This window comes from Mytilus edulis, chromosome 4 (genome assembly GCF_963676685.1).
Source record: "Mytilus edulis chromosome 4, xbMytEdul2.2, whole genome shotgun sequence".
Lineage (NCBI taxonomy): Eukaryota > Metazoa > Mollusca > Bivalvia > Mytilida > Mytilidae > Mytilus > Mytilus edulis.
In genome coordinates this window covers 98,413,967-98,435,201 of record NC_092347.1, presented here as the reverse complement: position 1 = coordinate 98,435,201, position 21,235 = coordinate 98,413,967, and the positions used below count along the sequence as shown (strand labels likewise).

The 21,235-nt window shown below is 32.0% G+C and overlaps 1 protein-coding gene across 11 annotated transcripts in view; it reads right to left on the bottom strand.

Annotated features, from left to right (window-relative positions):
• Positions 1 to 21,235, bottom strand: part of LOC139521227 (PDZ domain-containing protein 2-like) — a 56,057-nt gene that overhangs the window by 15,327 nt on the left and 19,495 nt on the right. For 5 of the 11 annotated variants that reach the window (XM_071314674.1, XM_071314668.1, XM_071314669.1 and 2 more), the window contains 7 exons: positions 14,519 to 15,560; positions 11,475 to 11,608; positions 9,083 to 9,215; positions 3,512 to 3,670; positions 2,649 to 2,705; positions 1,083 to 1,332; positions 589 to 724 (listed from right to left, as the gene is read on the bottom strand). In XM_071314674.1, the coding sequence (XP_071170775.1) occupies positions 589 to 724; positions 1,083 to 1,332; positions 2,649 to 2,705; positions 3,512 to 3,670; positions 9,083 to 9,215; positions 11,475 to 11,608; positions 14,519 to 15,560 (1,911 nt within the window). Of the gene's footprint in view, positions 1 to 588; positions 725 to 1,082; positions 1,333 to 2,648; positions 2,706 to 3,511; positions 3,671 to 9,082; positions 9,216 to 11,474; positions 11,609 to 14,518; positions 15,561 to 17,220; positions 17,448 to 21,235 lie in introns of those variants that run through there. The other 6 variants (XM_071314672.1, XM_071314671.1, XM_071314673.1 and 3 more) reach the window with 3 other exon arrangements.

Genomic DNA, 21,235 nt, shown 5'->3' with positions numbered 1-21,235 from the left:
TTAGATTAAAAAAATATATCACTTTATCATTTTTTGTATGCAACAGTTTGAAACACATGTTTAATCTGCTTATTTATCTGATTTGCGTTTTGTTGGAAAAAAACTTAATAAAAGAAATATCTCATTCCAGTAGACATGACCAAACATCACGAGCAGACTCTTGTGATAAGATTTATAAACTATAAGTATGACTTTATATAAGCCTGACCTTTAGCTCAATAAGTAATTATATGCAAATTAATACAAGTACATGTATTATGGTATTATACTGTTGTGTTTATTAAAATGAACTACGTAAATGCATAAAAATACCTCTTTGTCAAGCCTCAACATATAGTTTCCCCTATCAGAAGTTTTCCTGGAAACTGTTATAAACAATGCCATATACTATCTGTTCCTGTTGGAGCAAATATTTTATACCCTTTATTCCGTATGGAATACATTCTGTAATATATGTTTCAGTGGATATAATACCACAGAATATTTCTTCCACTGAGAACTTATATATATCATGAAGAAACTTCTTCTTCATGACATCTAGAATATATTTTTATAATGAGCCCCACCCTCTTCAAGGTAATTAGTTACCTGTTTGACCTTGACCTGACTCGTCTTCGGAATGTGAAGGACACAGGACCCCGCTGTAACCTTCTGAACTTAGCAAGTGCTTCTTTGTGTGTTAAACCTGTTACTTTAAAACCATTTACTTCCAAAATTTCATCACCTGAAAAAATAAAAAAGCAATCTATAGTATAAGAACATAATGCATTAATACATTATTTAAAGCTAGGTTTTCACCAATATTTTTAATTATTTACAGAAAACTTTGTAATTTCTGTGTGCATTTATTATTGAACATTTGACAAAAAAGTGAAATCGATTATTTAGATTTCAGGAAATGTTGCATACAAATAATGTTATCAAAATTTTAAATGATTTTTTTTTTTTTGATTTTTTCGCAAAATCCTTCTCACTGATCTCAGAAACTCATTAGGTCAATTTTTTATCGCCCTCATATGATAATGAAGATTCAAAATTTCATAAAATTACAATTAAATCCTCAGATAAGTTTGACATTTTACCCTCTTTCATATTGCCATCTTCTGCTATGAGACCTCTGGGTAATATTCTCCTAACAAAGATCCCTAGATTTCCTTTCTCCGAGTCACTGCCACCAACGATAGTAAAGCCCAGACCCTTTCCTCTGGCCCCTTTATTAATGGTGATAGACTGTGGTGGGTCGTAGTGATAAGTTTTTGCCTTTAACATCTGCTCTCTGATGGCACTCTCTGTTAGTTTGTCCTCCGATTGGTCAGATGGTCTAGAGAATTTCTAAAAAAATCATTGAAATTGGTTATTTCTTTTACTATATATCATTGATATCTAGTTTTAACATATGTCCTAAAAAATTTATCAATGTTAATCGTTTCAAGATGATTGAAAACAAAGAAAAAATGTTTTAAATGAAAAAAAAAAGGAAAAAAAGTAACTGTGATTTTAAGTTCAGAAAACAATTATAATTAGATGACCAGGCAAAATGCTATTAAATAAGAATTATTGAATCAAATGATTTATATCAATATTTCAGCTTTTCTATGTTAAATTTTAGAATATAAATTTGATGTTTTATCTTGATAGCTTTCAAGCATTCTTAAAATGTATATTAAAATTGTAGCTACTATTGCTTTAAGTGTGCTAGCAACTTGCTAAAAACATTTCTACTTCCAATTTAATAAAATTTGCATTTGTTTAATACTCTCAGTATGTTTTGTTTACATCCATGTTTTCATTGCTGTCTTCATTTTACAGAACTTTTATCAAAATAACAAATCTTTAGCATTTCTTATAGTCTCTATATTCACATCAAGATAAAACTTAATTAGAACAGTCTGATTTTGATCAAATTACAATATCATAATAATAAGAATGCTTTGCTTTAATTTGTGTTAGACAGTTGAAGAATCTTCTAGAAAGATTTTAGCGAAAAACTTCTATTATTCATAAATTTTTACCGATAAACTTAATCATACAAATTGTTCATTCCTTTAGCTGTTTTTTTTTTTGTATTAAATGGTATTCAGCTGTTAGAGATAGTTTGATAGATCACTGACAAGCTTTAGAAATCAAGCAAGCAATTGATGGCATCTTACATTATTGGAGACTCAGACTCAATAAAAGACTTGAACATTTTTGAACAAATAGATTTAATTTTCAAATGTCTACCAAACTCTGATGACTTTTAAGAAGAAAAGAATTAGACGCATTAAAATGACAGAAAATGCTGTTCTTAAAAGTTTTCTGGAAAAAAACCGCTTTATACCGAAAAAGAATATAGTGTTAGTAGAATTGAAAATATTGATTACAAAGAAAATGAGAATTTTTTTTTATATTCTATACACAAATAAACCATTTTTTGGAGAAAAAAAATCTTTAATACCTAAAAATATTTTAAGTGTTAGTAGAATTGACAATATTGATTAAAAAGATATGATACTTTTTTTTTAATTTTATATACAAATACACCAAGTAGATTAGTCAGAAGAAGAATACTCCTCTGGAAAATAGTATGAGATGGTTAGTAGCATTAGAAGAAATATATATTGTTGAATGAAGAATTTAACCCATTTATACAGTCAAATGTAACTCACAAAATCCTCTATCTTATTAACAACACTGTCTACTAGACTTTTGTCTGCGAAGATTTCCTAAAGGTGTTGAATAATTAGAATCAAAGTAAAAATTGGTACAGAATTTAAAGACATATTTTTATTTTACTTCTCCAGGATAAGAGGTAATATGATTTAGGTAGCAGACTATGTATGATTTTTGTCATTTTGCTTACAGAATAGTTTCTTCTGTTAGTATTATAACATGCGATTCTGACTTCTTTTAAACTGACTTTTTACTGTGCATATTGCTGTGTGTTTCTTTTTCAACATAATAGCTAGAGATATAAATGGAGATTTGAAATCTAACATACCAAGTTTAACCCTGTCACATTTTTTTGTGCCTGTCCCAAATCAAGAACCTCTAGCCTTTGTTAGTCTTGATTGTTTTGGGGCTTTTTTTTTTATCAATTGTATGTTCAGAGTTTAGTCCATTTCGCTGAACTAGTATATATTATTGTTTCGGATCTGAAGCCTGCCTATAGGTACAGGATTTTCTAGCTGTGTTAAAGCTCCATTGGTGGCTTTGGGTTTTTTCTGCTCTTTGGTCAGGTTGCATGGTGTCTCTTTTGACGAATTATGTATTTTCTACAAGTACTTATTTCTCCATTATATGTATGGTAAACTATTTGTATGAAAAATCTTTAATGCTTGTGTATAAAATTATAAAATAATATGACTTTAGTCATTGCATTGAAACAACACACACATTTGGTTTCCATCTATATAGATAAACTGAATCCATCAGCTTTTTATACAAATTACATTGTTCATAAGATTCTGTAACAATTAAATATTAATGCTGTACTTCAATTTTGAACCATAAACATGATAAATAAAGTTACCTCAAATAATTCTTCCCACTTCATGACTGTACCATGTGGAGTTTCTGCTGTCAGGTCTGGGATTCGTTGAGTCATATCGGCACTTCTGGTGGCAGGTTTACAATCTTCTATACTTTGAGAGCCACTAGACATGGACGGTAAGGTGCCACTTCTTTTAATCTATAGAAAAACAAACAATTTTATTTTTAAAGATTGTAATTGAAATTTATGTTGTCTGTAAGAAAAGTCTGTAAGACCCAATCTACAGGATAAATGATAAAATTCTTTTAAGGTCAAGGTCAATGATCAGAACTAGTTCTATCAAACAAAGGCAGACAAAACAATTTCTGTGACCATTTTACTTTATATGTATTCCAAAAATATTAAAGAATGATATGATAAACTAACTACATATAACTATAAATTCTAGGGCTATTGAATTTCCCTGGTTATCCAGTGACTAAACACAGGGATACTTGGTTAGCAGTGCAGTCAAACAACAGCAAAGACAAGTTGCTTTCTTTAAAAAAAGAAATGCAATCATAAACCCAAATGCTTGTTTGGTATTAAATATTAGATAATTGTTTACTTAAGATGTATTGTTTTATATAATTATTGTGGTATAAGAATTAAAAACTGACATTGATTGTTTACTCAATGAAATTACAATTCAATGAGGGTTGATATATTTTCGCTAAAGCTGTGATCACACATTCACGATTTTTACTGCCGTCCTTGACAGGACCATTCCCAATTAAAATTTGTCAAAAGTCTGATCAAGATCCTGTGAACCGTGGAAGGAAATTCAAACTTTAATTAATTAATCACGACAACAATCAGATATTGTTCAGGAAGCGTCGATATTCAACCGTTTCCAAGAGAATTTTTTCACGATAATCCCGTTCTCAATCCACTTCTAATCCGATTTGTATCTTTCGCCAGGTAAAATTCGACCGAATTGGTCACAACTGCATCCCGATTCTACCGAATGTAATCCGACAGAGATCAGACAGTGGCCAGACAGTGAACCGACGCTGACAGAAGTTATTCGTTTGAAAACTGTCGACATACTCGGGGTGATTAGGTACTGTCGGAACGGAATTCTATCACGATCCTCTCTATCTCATTGCAAACGTCTTTGTCTGGTCTCAGTCGTATTGTATTCTGTAATTGTCGGGACTCTGAGGTGGGTATCATTGGCGAATTTCGTATTAATAACAGGACTGTTCCGGAACGATTTCGGCAAAGACGGTTTGAAATCGACTCGGAAAAGACTTTATCAACAGAGTAGAAAAAACTCTATCAAAATACAATTTGTAATCTAGCAGCTACTACATAGAAAATCCACTGAATAAAATCGAATGGAAAAGACTAGTAGGAATAAAGATCAAGGAATACTGGAAAAATGAATGTCATAATGAAAAAATGGAAAAAACATCACTTAAATACATAGAGATACAGAACAATCCATTAAATGAAGCTCACAATATATGGAAGAGTGTAAAAAACAATAGTAAAGATGTAAAGGCAGGAGAAATAAAAGCAAGAATAAGTACTCAAACGTACATATTCCAAGCCAAAAGAGCTAAGTTCGATCCGAAAGTTAACCCGATGTGTACAATCTGTGAACAGGGAAATGAAGATCTAGAACATTTTATTCTACACTGCAAAGAATTAGAGCAAAAAAGATCTAAATACTGCTCAAAAATTGAACTGACAATGGATGAAATTGATACCTCAACATACAAGAAGATCATACAACAAGGGAATTTACTGCAGCTCATAATGGACTGTACTAGCAAAGACATAAACTGTTACTCAACTGTGTATGAAAGCATTGAAACTCTGGCTAGAAATATGTGTTATGAGATGCACTTGCTGCGCACAAAAAGGATAAAAAACTTGATCACAAGTACAGTATAAGCAAACTTTTTAAAATAAAACAGTTCATTACTAATAGTATATCATCTTACTATTTTATGACTTATAAGTACATGTATTTAAAAATAAATCTTCTCTTTTTAAAATTGTAAGATATCAGTTATAATTTAAAGAATAATGACAAGATCCCCATATAGTAAATTAACTGTGAAGAAAATTTATGTATATATATTAGCTTAAATTTTTCCAAACCCCAACCATTTTACATAAGTCTTATAAAATATAATTTTCATTATAGTTCCCGATGTATTTATAGCACTCTTAACTAATAATTATAAGTAATTTTAATTTGAGACCATTTTAATTCTTATTTGTAAATATACGCAGTTGTCTCTTAAAATTTTCTTACAACACAGCACATATGAATTATTATATATCTTTTAAAACTTTATGATGACAATCCTATGAATTAATTATGATATTTATCATTTAGTGATTATTATAACCAAATTCAGTCATCTGTATATAATTATTTGTTTCCTTATGTTTTAAGGTGTACATAGTTGCTAAAACTATACCCTTTGGGTAGTGCTCCACAATTAATCGAGGAATATACAAGAAACTGGATCTGGATGCAATCTGGACTCAATGGGCAGAAAAACATCAATGAAAAATTTCTCCAGATCATTCCCGTTCCACAGGACACCGTCCAGAAAACACAGAAAAATGTTAGAATTTTTATCCGATACAGCAGAATCTGCCACGACATAGTCACGCTTGTCATCCGGCTAGACAAAGTCGGCTGAGTTTCCCCGAATGTTACGGGACGCACCTAAATGTCGGGGTGCTTCGCCGAACTATCAAGACCATTCCCGACCCGTAGCCTATCTGTTACGAATTTAAACGACTGCGTTCAGACAATGATAGGACATTCCAGATAATTGAGGATAGTAATCCGACTTTTCACTTTTCGTGTCTTATTGCTGTCTGATCTCAAACGGGAGCAATAATCGGCAATGTGTGATCCCCGCATTAAGGAATCATTGCCCACGACCAAGGAATATTTGTTTCTTCTCTCTCCCGAAAGACAATATGCTGAGTCAACCACTGGATGTTCCATTTTAAGGTGCTGGTTTTTTATAAGAGTTATTTTTTTAGGCTAAAGTTCAATTACAAATGTGAAGAAATGTCATTAATTGATGATTACTTGTGTTCAAGAAATGCAGTACGTGAACCTGTAAATAGCTGTAGTGGTTTTTTTTTATAAAATTTGATATGTTCATGGTTATTTGAACAATGGCTTGATATTGATCATTATTAATATCTTTACACCTGCTCTGCAAGATTTTTGTGATGCTTAGGGTAGTAAGCATTGGCAATTTTAAGTTGTGTGCTTTCTGCTCTTAAAAGTTTTAGATGGCAAAACGCTTTTGTTAACTCGCTTTGAAGATATTTTCTGAATGTTCCAAGTAAGAAGCATGTTGTTTGGTGGTTGTCTTTTTTTGGTGCAGTTCATATTTGCTTTTTGTTTCTGGTTTGAAGTTAGCAGTTACATGTATAGTATACATGTAACTGCTAACTTTGACTACACTGTGTCTAACACTTCATGGAGAGTTGTCTAATTGTTTTTCCTGCCATATTTAAAAAGATATTCCCTCTGACATTTGACTTATTCATTAGAATAATCTATATAATAATACATGTAAATATTGAAATTGAACTGAAGTTGCCTTGTTAATTTTTCTATATTGACCCATCTTTTTCTCTCTTGCTGGATAGTTTTATACTGTTCATTTGGGGGTACTGTGTATACTGTTCATTTGGGGGTACTGTGTAGCCTACACTGATCAGTGAGATGGCTCAAAATCCCCTTGCACTATTTTACATTGTCGTACTTAATATATATTAAAACCGAAAATTCATCATCTGATCGTCTTCAAGAAATAATAATTATTTATTTTTATTTTTACGAACATTTTGAAGAGCCTTTAAAATTACAATAGGAACATATAGTTAGATAATCTGTTCCCTGACCATATATGATAGAAATTATTATTGGTTATCTCTGATTACATCTATCATCACTCGGTGTCTATAAAAAAACATTTGATTCCTGTTAAGTCTGCTAAAATTGCATGCATGATTAATTTTAAGGTTATCAATCGTTATTAAAGCGGCACATTTAATTTGTTATGTCATTGCTTGTTTACATGAAATCTTATCTCATGAATTAACACAGCTGGTAACCAGGTTTCAACGTTTGACTCTAATTAAAATAATTATTACGGATATATGTAAGGTAAATATTAGCAGCTTGCAATTGCGTGCAAGGAAGTATTCAAATGCTCATTAACATAGCTTGTGTCATGATAAATTTTGCATCTCTATAGCAACTCATGATGCTAATGCTTATTCAACAGGTCAATTGATAAGCTATTGCGCAAGTATATGAAAGGTGGCAATAGAAAGGATAGATGTATTCCGAATAACATCCGGTGTTCCGAAAGACTACATATATCGTCCAATATATAAAAAGTGAAATAAAGATATTGCAAATGATAAACAAAATGGTGAAAATGTGTCAATGGGAAACAGATGATGCCCCCGCTTTTCTATCATATAAAGTTATAAAGGGTCATAACTGAAGAACATTAAAAGTGATGCTACCCAAATTTGTACTTGATCTCAGTTTTGTGGTAATAACAGTTGTGTATAAGTTTCATAACATTTGGTTGAGGCAAATTTGAGTAAGAGAATGGAAACAAAAAAATCAGTAATTTTTCCATTTGTAAAGGGGCATAACTCTATAATCTGGACCAGTTTAGGGGGAGGGTATGTATATACTTTTGAAGCTACAACAAGCTGGACCAGTTAAGGGGGAGGGTATGTACATACTTTAGAAGCTAGAACGATCTGGACTAGTTAAGGGGAAGGGAGGGGCGAGGAAGGGGTGTACATACTTTTGAAGCTACAACGATCTGGACCAGTTTAGGGGGAGGGTATGTACCTGCTATAGAAGCTACAACTATCTGGACTAGTTTAGAGGGAGGGGTGTACATACTTTAGAAGTTACAACGATCTGGACTAGTTTAGGGGCAGGGGTGTACATACTTAAGAAGTTACAACGATCTGGACTAGTTTAGGGGGAGGGGAGTGTGGTACATACTTTAGAAGCTACAACAATCTGGACTAGTTTAGGGGGGGAGGGTGTACATACTCTAGAAGCTACAACAATCTGCACCAGTTTAGGGGAGGGGAGGGGTGTACATACTTTAGAAGTTACAACGATCTGGACTAGTTTAGGGGCAGGGGAGTGTGGTACATACTTTAGAAGCTACAACAATTTGCACTAGTTTAGGGGGAGGGGAGTGTGGTACATACTTTAGAAGCTACAACAATCTGCACTAGTTTAGGGGGAGGGGAGTGTGGTACATACTTTAGAAGCTACAATGATCTGGACCAGTTTAGGGGGAGGGGAGTGTGGTACATACTTTAGAAGCTACAACGATCTGGACCAGTTTAGGGGGAGGGGAGTGTGGTACATACTTTAGAAGCTACAACAATCTGCACTAGTTTAGGGGGAGGGGAGTGTGGTACATACTTTAGAAGCTACAATGATCTGGACCAGTTTAGGGGGAGGGGAGTGTGGTACATACTTTAGAAGCTACAACAATCTGCACTAGTTTAGGGGGAGGGGAGTGTGGTACATACTTTAGAAGCTACAACAATTTGCACTAGTTTTGGTGCTTGTCTCATGACTTCCACAGCTTCCTGATGTGTTAAACCTATCAAACTTTTCCCATTTATCATCAACAATTCATCTCCACGTTTTAGTCTTCCGTCTCTGGAAAATAGAATAAAAAACATATATTTGACTTCTTATTGATGAAAATCATCAATTAGAATAGCTCTTCTCCTTATTTTATTAGAACACTGAATACTTTAGTTTACTTTATGAATGTATATACCCATGGAAGTAATATTTACTTCCATGATATACCTAAGGAAAAGTTGTAATAGGGTACATCATATATAAAGGTTAAGATTAAATCTAGACATAAAGATTCAGATGTAACTATATTTTTATAGATGTCATAAAACATACACTATTGTGCTTTATTGTGTATGTAAGATATTGTAAGGGTGAAAGTAATTACATTGTAACACATCAGCCTGTCAATGCATCCTCCTCATGATACCAAATAAAGAAAACCATAAAATGGCATAAATAAACTAATAATAATAAACTGTGCATCTTTATAGACCTATAAAAGTTATATAATTGAAAACAAATGGCTGATGGAGCAGTGTAACGTTGTGCTTATAACATCCCCCCCCCCCCCACCCCTTTTTCTTTTGTGATTGACTGATTATAATTTAAATTTGCATTAAAAAAAGTTAGGTTGTTGCATTTCTGACAAAGTCTTAAAAATACTTTGAGATGAAAGCATTAAAGAAATGCGACAAGTTTTACTATTCAAGTGAATTCAAATCTTCAAGACATTCTGAAAATTGTTTGCCTTTTCAGCGTAAATGGTTAGGTTTGGAATATGAGCGATCAAAATATTGAGCTAGGGTTATTGAAAACATTTTTAGGTTGAACAGTCAGTGTGTCAGGATCGACTCAATGTATTATATCACTGATGCAGGTGCATTGTAATTCAAAATTAAATATTGATGTGATGGTTGACACTTTCTCTCCAAAACATCCAAGAAAGATTTAATTGGATCATGTGGAACAATTTGCATAGCAACTTCCTGCATGACTTTAAATTAAATTAAACTTTTGTTTTAAAATTTTATATCAATGACACCCTCTGAAAAATTTCTGGATCCCCTATATGCTGACCTAAATATGTCTTCTGGTCTTTGGGTTTTGTTTTGATGACACCCTCTAAAAAAATTCTGGCTCCCCTATGCTGACCTTTAGCTGCTTTTGGTCTTTGGGTTTCCGTTTAACTGACACAAGATCTTTCTATTTATATGATAAAGTACTTGACCTATAAGTATCAGTGATATGACCTTGTATATTTGACATTCAGACATTTTTATAAATACTTAATTTTGTGTTAGAAAACAATTTAACTAGTAAGTGATTTACTAATTATTTTTGTACGAATATGAGTCTTGGTTTTGTTGAGAACTGGTTAAGAACCTTGATTTCTTAGTGAAATAAACTTATATGTACTTTACTCAATAAATAAAATAATATATAATATTTACAAATCAGGAAGTGTATTTCACAAATATCTACCCAAAGGCTAAAATGTTTTGGTCTGCACTAGTATTTAATGTTTATTTTCCCACAATGCTAAATGTATTAGTCTTTTTTGTTGTTTCTGTAATCCAGACAAATCCCAATAGGTATCCATTATGGTCCACTATTGGCCCAAAATTTTAACATGCATGCATGCATGGCTAGTAGTGGTTAGTTAGTTCATACCAAAATATTAGTGAAAATAAAATAAACCTTAGCCGGGCATGCTTTTTAGTTTTGGTTACTGTGGATTCATTTATTTTCGTGGGTATAAGTTTTCGTGGATTGAGGGAAACTTGCATATTCCTGGATATTTAAATTCATGGTTTTAGCAAAGTCTGTATACATTCCTGTTGAAATTTTGTTTTTCGATGAACGTTTAAATTCTTGGTTCCCCTGTACCCATTACATATCCACGAAAATTGGTATCCAACGAATATTAATGAATCCACTTAATGAATCCACAGTCCTTTCATCATACATTTGTTTTCAATTTTCCAGAGTACAAAATTAGTCCAGAATTTGTTGCTGTCAGAGAAAAGCCTATTAACTCCTCTTGTCCTTCCCCTTATAACATAGCTTGATGGCAAAACAGTGCAATGCCAACCTATATCTGAGTGGCATCATAAAAGTTTTAAGAACCTAGCATTACAATGATAAAAGCTTTCATCTAAACTCCAATTTGGCAAATGGTTTTTCTTTTACAAATTGTGACTTGGATGGAGAGTTGTCTCATTGGCACTCACACCACATCTTTTTGTATATCTATCCAAATGTTATGACAGTATATCATTTTCTTTTTCTCTACTGCAATATTATATAAGAATTCCTCTGATTGGTCATTACCTATCAGCTGCTCCTCCTGTTGTAACTTCCGCTACAAATATTCCTAAATCTCCCTTCCTCGACCCTTTACCTCCAGCAATATGTATCCCTAATCCTGTTTCATCTTTAATCAGATGCATTTTTGTCACAACTCTCTGAAAAATATGTAGAAATGATGATATAACTAAAGGAGTAGGTTCAGTAAGACCCCTTTTTGGCCCCAAAATATAACAGTTTTACAAAATTGTTAAAATGTAAACTTTTAGTTATTTATTGGAAAGTAGAATGCTGCTGCTACATAAATATGAGCTGTTTTTGACAATACAATGCACATATATTGAGAACTAGCATCAATAAGTCTTACTAAATTACTGAAATCTTCACAATTTTAGCATTTTAGTTAAATTTTAGACAGTTTCCGTCATAAATAAAAGTGGCAGCATTCGTGTTCATTCTTAATATTGAAAAGTCAGTTGTATTTGATGATAATACATAAACATATATAAAGGTTGAGGATGAACACGAATGCGGCCTCTTTCATTTTTGTCAAAAACCATCTGAAAATTAACATTTTTTGGCAAATTATATAGATTATTCATATCTAAGCTTGAATCGGAGTGTTTTTAATGAGTAAATTAGTTAAAATCTTTCACATAAACTAATTAATCAACTGAAATAGACACTTTAGAGTTTAAAAAGTGTCCAAAATCTTTCGTCAAATGAACCTGAAATTTGAGGCCAATAAAATTATTTCCATGGAAACGTTGAAAGCATTCTCTAAAGCCCTATACTACATTAATAAATGTTCTGAATAATTGTTACAAATCAATAAATTAGTTACATCTGTCTGATATCTTTTTTAATTTGCTGTTAGCCTTTTTTTGGAAAAAGGGTTGGAGTTTAAAGGGTGAGCTGGGGAGGGGACTTTGAATGGTAATTTCTCTTCTCAATAAATAAAAACAATCAAAACAAATTTTCTGCATGAAAGTATCTTTAATATGTTCTTTATCTAAAAATGCTCAGAGTCAAAAGTTCAGAAAGCCAACGAACAATGCATGGGGAACAATTTATATGTTACAATTGCAAGTGGCTTTCCTGTACAAAGAATTCTTAGAAAAGCAAACTTACATTTTACATCCTTTTAAAGAATAAAGAACACAATAGACTGCACTTTTGTTTTTAAATCTATTCTGCAAAACTGATTTAAATTGCTCTAGAGTGCAAAGAAGATTTTAAATTCATATTTAGTTATTTGTTCTCAATAGCATACATATTTATATATACATGTATAAAAATCTATACCTGAGTTTGCGAGACACAATTCCAATATACTCCATATACCATGGTTTTAAACTCGACAGAACGTACAATATGATTAAAAAAAAGCTTCCACAATTTATAGTGACATTTTTAGCTGAGGGCTTATTCCACAAAATGTACCAATTACAAAGGCAAAATAGATTTAAACAGGGAAGTGAATATTATCAATAACTTAACAATTTAATTTTTTAAAACATTCTATTGTTTCCTAATTTCCTAAGCACCAAATTTTTATGAAGGAATGTTGATAAGTTTCAAGGTTTCCCCATGAAGAAATAAACCAAATTAAATCTGTTTATTACAGCTTCAGTTTTCACTCCTAAATGGAACATGTATGAGCTTTTTTTTGCAGTTCACTTCTGGCTCAGAAATCTAAACAATTTCAATTCTTATAACTAAATTTTTTAAGCACCCAAATGCTTACATTCGCACCCCTTATTCCTCTTTACATACTTGTACACCCCCCCCCCCCCCCCCCCCCCCGCAAAGCCACTTACCCCTTTCCACACAGAGGAAATATGATCCTCCTCAATCATTGCTTTATCCATGTAATCCATCGCGATTTATGTGTGTATATCTTTAGAAACTCTTTTCCCTTATGCAATGAACCTTTGTACTTTATAAAAATTTCCTTAACAACAATAAGTGTCCTATTTTGATTAAATTGATGAATTATATTGTATAATGTGGAAATTACTTCCCGTCAAAACTGTCATTATATCTATAGGTTATGGAGTAACCAGAAAAATAGAAATACGGAAGGACAACATTATTGTAACTGGTATGAACCTAATCCGTCCAATTAAAGTAGGTGTTATAATAATTACCATGGACAGTTTTATTCAGTATACTTTTCAGAACAAAAGATCAAAAAAGATGATTTTGTAGGAGAAGATCAAATACTTGGCGCTGTTTTTAGTCAGAATAATGTGGCTTGGGTAAGATGATATGTCCTCCTGTAGACAGTTACATTGAGATCTAGTGCATAAAATAATTTTATATCCAACATAGAATCTGGGTCTATAGAAAAAAGCAGGGTTTATTGGTTCTCTGTCTAGTACAGAGGAGATTTAATTCAAAACTCAATTAGCTGATTTTTTTTTTTTATGAATATGCATGGATTTGTTATTGCTGGACGTTACACAACAATCAATCAATCAATCAATGTTATAGATTTGTAGATTTGTAGAGTTATACAATAGCAATTAAAAATATAAGAAATTCAAAGGAAAAAGGAAAGAGAGTAACACATATTACTGAGCATTGTGACTTTGTTAGGAAACAGAGTAACACATATTACTGAGCATTGTGACTTTGTTAGGAAACAGAGTAACACATATTACTGAGCATTGTGACTTTGTTAGGAAACAGAGTAACACATATTACTGAGCATTGTGACTTTGTTACTCACTTGCTCAAACTATAATTAAACTCATCTTCTGATTAACAACCACAGAAAAAAATTCCAAGAATTATTTTGAAGCATTTGGATTAATAGTCGTTTTTTTTAATTTTTTTTTATAGAAACAGATATGAGCTTACCACAAAGTCACAAAACAGAATTACATAGCATTAAAAATAGATATCCTTTTCCTTTGGTTGGCGCACTACAGATTTATAAAGCATTAAACATAGATACCTTTTTCCTTTGGTTGGTGCACTACAGATTTACAAAGCATTAAACATAGATACCTTTTTCCTTTGGTTGGTGCACTACAGATTTATAAAGCATTAAACATAGATACCTTTTTCCTTTGGTTGGCTATTTTAGCTGATGAAGAACTACCAGCACTAGATGACAAGTCACTACAGTCCCTATTTCCTGTATATCTGGGACTTTTTCTATTCTTTCTGAAATGTTTTCTTTGGTTATTAACAATATCAGGGTCAGATTTATGAATACTGCTATCTGAATTTAATGTCTTATTCATCTGTTTGAGGCCTCGGTCACGTTTCCTTCTAGCTATTTCTGCCGTAGTGATGTAACTATTGTCTTCCTTAGGAAAATCAATAGGTACTGAATTCCACTGAAGGTCATCCTCGATGGCTGAAGCACTTAAAGTCCGTTGTTTATCAATATCCAAATTAACATAGGAGGGCTTCTTGTCTGTCACAGCTTTTATAACAGTTACGGTATAAGGTGGGTCATTATCACATTGAGGATTTGTCGAGGAGGCATCGGCAAACACATCGTCATTGGAACTATATTCAGAATTATACATCAAGGAATTTAATGTGCATGAACTTCCATCATTATTATTATTTTCAGACTCAACGTTCAAAAAACTATTTAGAGATTGACTTAATTTTTTCTGTTTATATACACCATTGGTGACCTCAACTGGTTCATACAAATGATCCTCTTCAACTTTGACCCGATTAACAGACGTGTTCTGATGATATGACCCATTCATTAAATCAATATTTGTATGAGATGCATGATTAGAGACTTGAGACAGCGTTTGAGATATATTGTTACCATACAGAGATATCATATGAGACGTATGGTTAGAGGTACTTTGACTTGAGTGTATGTGAGATGTCACATGACCAATGTTTGACTGTTTATGTGTCATGTGACTTGAGTAACTGGCAGTCATGTGAGACATGTGAGATGAGGTAGTCATCAGTTGACTAGACATTTCTGAGGAAGCTGTTCTAGATTCTGAGAAATGCATATCTTTTGAATTTGTGGTCGTCGTAGGAACTGGTGGAGCTGGTCTTTTTTTTCGTCTACGTAGCGTCATAGTAAGACGACCTGTCTTGACAGCATTGGCTAATAGTAGCCTGAAATAAAATAACAAGATATGATACTAGTCTAAATAAAATAATAGTCTGAAATAAAATATCAAAGGTATGATAATATCTTAAAACAAATTGAGCTTGCCATGAGCACATTAAATATTGAAAGCCTAACTATATTCATCATCAAATAAACAAGAAAGTTTAGGGTGGATTCAGCTTTACTTAAGAGAAATAATGAGTTTTGTGTAGAAAGTAAAATTGAGACTGGAAATTGGTAATGTGTCAAAGAGACAACAACTTGACCATAGAACAGACAACAGCAGAAGGTCACCAATAGGCTTTAAATGCAGCGAGAAACTCTACACTCGGAGGCGTCCTTCAGCTGGCCCCTAAACAAATATATATACTAGTTCAGTGATAATGGATGTCATACTAAACTCCAAATTATACACAAGAAACTAAAATTAAAATCATACAAGACTAACAAAGGCCAGAGGCACCTAACTTGGGACAGGCACAAAAATGCCGTGGGGTTAAACATGTTTTTTGAGATCTCAACCCTCCCCCTATATGTATGTGTATGGACTGTGTATGGATTGGAAAAAAAATATGCTACATTCAATGCATACATATCATGCATATTGATATGGAGATGAAGAAAATATAAGTTTGTATCTTTCAAAACTTGAACCTTTTCTGCTTATTGTACTCACAAAAAGATACTTGAATATTTTATTATCTCCCCTTTTACACCTTGGATTGAGCCTTATAGATATTATAGGTGTATGCATATACTCATGTAAATTGTTCCTCAACATTGTAAAAGTGCTTCAATATCAAATTTAGCCTTTGAAGAGTTATTGCTCTCAAGAGTGACTTTTTTCTGGAAATATTGCAATACAATGTATTGAATGAAGTAAGTAAATTCAATTATCTCCCCTTAAACATACTAAGATTATATCCTTGGGTAGTTTTGTACATCTGTGAAGAGTTATATTTCTTTCCTGCATGTAAGGAGGATGTGTGCTTATAGACATAATAGAAAGGACTAAGAGTTCTTATGTAAAAGAGAAGTTCAGACTTCTTTACCTCAATGTAAAATACCCTCTCAAAAAACTTCATGCACAAAATAACTTGCACAACTAGATCAAGTGGATCCGAAACCAGACAAAATTTGGAGTTGAACTAGTGAAAAGTCAGGATTACCCCTAAATGTGTAGGTCCTTTTGGGGGGACACCACCCTGGGCCTACACTCAATCTACCTCTGAAAACTCATAAATAATGAAAATAATAAAAGAGAAAAAACAAGAAATACCCACTTACAACCTGTGGGAGACCTTAAAACATCAACTTGAGGAGCTGGAAATTATCTAGAGTTAAAACATTGTGTTACATTGTCTAATTTATCAATTTATTTCTTTACTAATACTAATAAAGAAGACATTTAAGAACAACAAAACTTTAGGGGAAAACCAATTAATTTGATACACTTGAATCTCAGCTGTTTCAAGAGTTCACAAAAATAACCTGAGCAAACAAAGGATTTTATTATCAGTAGCTGAATAGATTAAATCTTGAAATGAAAACATTAGCATACAGAACCTCAAAGAACAGAATATATTTTAATATTCTTCAATAGATTTTTTTAAATGCAACAAAATGAACAAAATCTGCCATCAAACAAATAATGAAAAAGCTTACCATCATGACCTGATGTTTACACAATGGTTGTCTGAATCTTTGATGATAAAATGATAAGATTTTTACTCTAACTTCCAATACACAAAACACAGCAGTGTACAAAACTGTGATATCTTTTATGACTATTGATATCTTATATAATTTATAGTAGAATCTTGATTACAAGGAACATTTGTGTCATCTTATCATATGTTGCACTGTATACATATATCTATTTCAACATGTGTGTGTCTGTTCTATCACCTTTTCTCTACATTATTTAATTTAACTTGCATGCTTTGTAGATCTTCAGCTGTTAAATTTATCAGCAATTTAAAGTAAAACAACTTTTTTGAACTTCATGACAGCCTCCAAAGATGTTACTTCATGAATGCTAGAATTTTAGAAATGTGATGTACATGAACAACAGGAAGTTTGAATTGGTTTTAAATCCATGTAGTCTGCTGTGGGATTCCATAACAAAATATTGGACAAAAATATCAATACATGTAAAATGACATAATACCCATTATTTAAGTTATCAATGAACATTTTTTGCATTAATATCTATCTACCAAAAGGCTCATAGGATGGATTGTTTTCCTTTTAGTTTTTATAAATGCAATTAACTACAGTTTAGAGACTGTTCAAGTTTAACCATTATATAATTTTTTAAACTATAAAATATTTATGTTTTCTATACAAAATTTTAATCTTATGTTTTTTTTTTTATTTTACACATTTACATTGGAAAACTGTTATAAAAAAACTTTGTATCTTTCAATTTTTGTGAAATCCATTGCAACATTTCATTCAGCCTAAGGACATTGATGACAGCCATGCCAGGTTACCATAAAGTGCAGATTTTACTGTATAAAACTCTTAACCTGAGAAGAAATATAAGCCTAACATCTTCACCTAACCATTAAGGCACATCAAATGATAACACTCTCAGGAAATGATTCATTAATCATTAAGCACTGTTAATACTTTATAATTCTCTCAAAACAAAACTTATTTTCCAAGCTGTAGATACTTATACAAAACCGAGTATATACTTCAGATGTAACTTCAAAATAATCAAACATTATGAGATGCAGTTGCTAAGAATATATGCCCTACTGGGAGAGCGAAGTTTTCACTTGACCCTTTTTAGGTGGTGATATCTATTGTTAAATCATACTCTCCATAGCCTAAAAGTTGTCCTTTTTTTTTTTACTTTTTCATCATTCAGAGAGTTATATGGAAGTCATACTTTAGTGTGAAATATAAATACAAAAAGCCTTCCTTATGAGCATATCTATCAATCTTTAAATCATCCCAAAAATGTACAGGAAATGATTTAGTTTTTGGATTGAGCAGCCATCATTCAGGAGAGAACTCATGGCTGCTTAATACTCAGTAGCACATTACATACACAATTCTTGCTTAGAACCACAGGTACTTAATTGACTCTAGAAAATTAAACATTTTGGTATAATATTTCAGGTTTTTTTTTTCAGAGACAAGTGCCTGTGCTTTGTACTGTTTTTTGCTGATAAAAAATTGAGATGACAAATTGACAGTGATCCCTGAACAGAGCCACTTAAGTAAGCAAGGAACCAGTGTGATAAATCAAACACTATTATCTATATTTTCAACATTGAAGTAAAATAGCCTAGTATTATTCCTTTTTAATGTTTACTTATGGCCAGCTGTGACAGTAATACTAGGTTTGATACCAAACATCTTAATGTATTCACTGGTGTAAAATAAGACTGTTTATAGATTACATCTAGATAACCCCTAGAGGAAGTACCTATATCCCAGTTTAGAACAGAATCCCTACTTCAAATAAAACATATTTATATAGATAAGACTAGGTCAGAGGGCCAATATATTTTGATAAAAACAAAGCTTCTGCTGTGTAGATATTATTTATTATGTGAATTTATAAAAATCTTCTGTAAACATAATTATATTACAATGTCAGTCTGTCTGACAGTAAGGCAATGATGAAAACAGGCATGTCAAACTTTGCTAAAAGTTAGTATGATACAAAAAACTGGTTGAATACCAGAAATATAACAGAAGAGTTGTGAAAATTTTCAAGTGTGCTAATAATTTATGTAAAAATGATTGAAAACCAAAAATGTACCCAATGCAAGTCTTTCAATTTTGCTTCTGTGACCTTGACCTTGCATCTTGTGACAATAGGCACTGATTGGATGAGAGACCTTTAGAATTGGCCTACTGAACCAGAAACAAAAAAGAACATTTTACTTAAAGGGAAATCATCAACTTAATTTCCTTGTAGGTTTGATATTTGACAAATGGTTCTAAAGATATCCAGAAATTCTTGCCCAATTTCAGATGACTAATTACTGATCATTACTGCAGTGATCTTGACCTTATAGCTACTGACTATAAAAATCAATAGTGGTCCTTGTTTTCAAGTGGGCATATCAAAACAAGTTTGATAAAGATAATGTTGTGCATACCTTAAAAACCTTTTTCTAAATGTAACTCATTTCTAATTTTTTATATTGAAACACAACAAATACTTTGTGATCACCCAGGTGCTAATAAATTAAAACTTAACTGCAGCTTATAACCTTTGCACATAAATTCACCACACAAGTATTTTACAAGTAAGTTCTGAGACTCCTATTTGAAGTTTTGAATGCTTTAATTAAAGGTAAATTTAAAATGATGATGATAATCTCAAGAATTTCATGCTGGCCATGGGTTCACTCAGTTTGGAATTAATGAATTTAGCAGCAATGGGAAAAGTTCAGATAAATTTTGATTATAACCAGATGATTCTCAAAATACTTAAATTTGTGATTTATTTAACTGACTCATTAATTTCAAGGTTTGTCAAAATATAATTCAAACGAATAAATAATAGTTTGCAGTTTGTCGGAAGGAAATATTGGCAGAATCCACTTCACATATTTTTCTGAAATAGATTAAAAGGATTTAAGTCCAAACTCCTCATATTCATAAACAAATCAAAAATGATGAATGACTAAAAATAATATAAATCTTATGGTTGAAGTAATTATCATTGAAATTTCATTATAATGGAAGTTTTCATACCAGATTCAAACTTAAAACAGAATATCATTTTATTTAAGAAAACGAAAGTAGACTAATTATATAATGAATGCTTAAAGGATATCTGGGAGTTTAGGCAACTATATAAAGGTTCTTGACTTTTGGATCCTATTCTTATATTATTTTCATTTCAATTATTTTAAGGAGGATTAGATTATATGCCAATGGGACAAACAACCCAACTACAGAACTACACCAAAAACCGTAAGACATTTAGGTCAACATACAGTCGTCCTAAACATTAGTAGATATTTTTGTGTGTTTTCTATCTAATCAAATCCAAATGTAAAAGTGATTTTCAGTATCTTTGACAACTTAATAATGGTCTCCCCTCCTTGTAATAATCCCCTATAAATTAGATCTAACTGTGTAAATGTAATTTATCAGTATCATCCTTGACCATCGCCTCAACTTTTGCTCCTTTAAGTATAACAACCTATATTCATTATAAGAAAATCAATGTTATATCAAAGTTTAGACAAGCTTCATCAAATGTTTCCAAACAGTTTATATAGGCTTGATGTATATACTAATCTAATTATCTACCATCACACTAAAGATCTAAACATCTTCATCAACAAATATTCAATACATTACAATGTTGGTGCTGTCATACTGATTGCTATGCCAAAACGCATGAACACTCATAATTTATTTTTGTTGAAACATGCCTTGAAATGCTACATGTATACTAAGGTGTATTTATTTGTTTTTATAATTAACAGAATTTAAGTGCCATAAATTTCTCTTTGGCATGTGCCTGTTTACACATTGACATGTTTACCAAATTCTATTTTGACATTACTGGGGTTTTTTTTCTTCTTTTTTTTTCAACCAGCCTAAACAAGTACTTTAAAGAAATTAACTGATTGCATAGCTTGTTGTTCAGTGTGAGCCTAGGCTCCATGTTGAAGGCCCTGATTGCATAGCTTGTTGT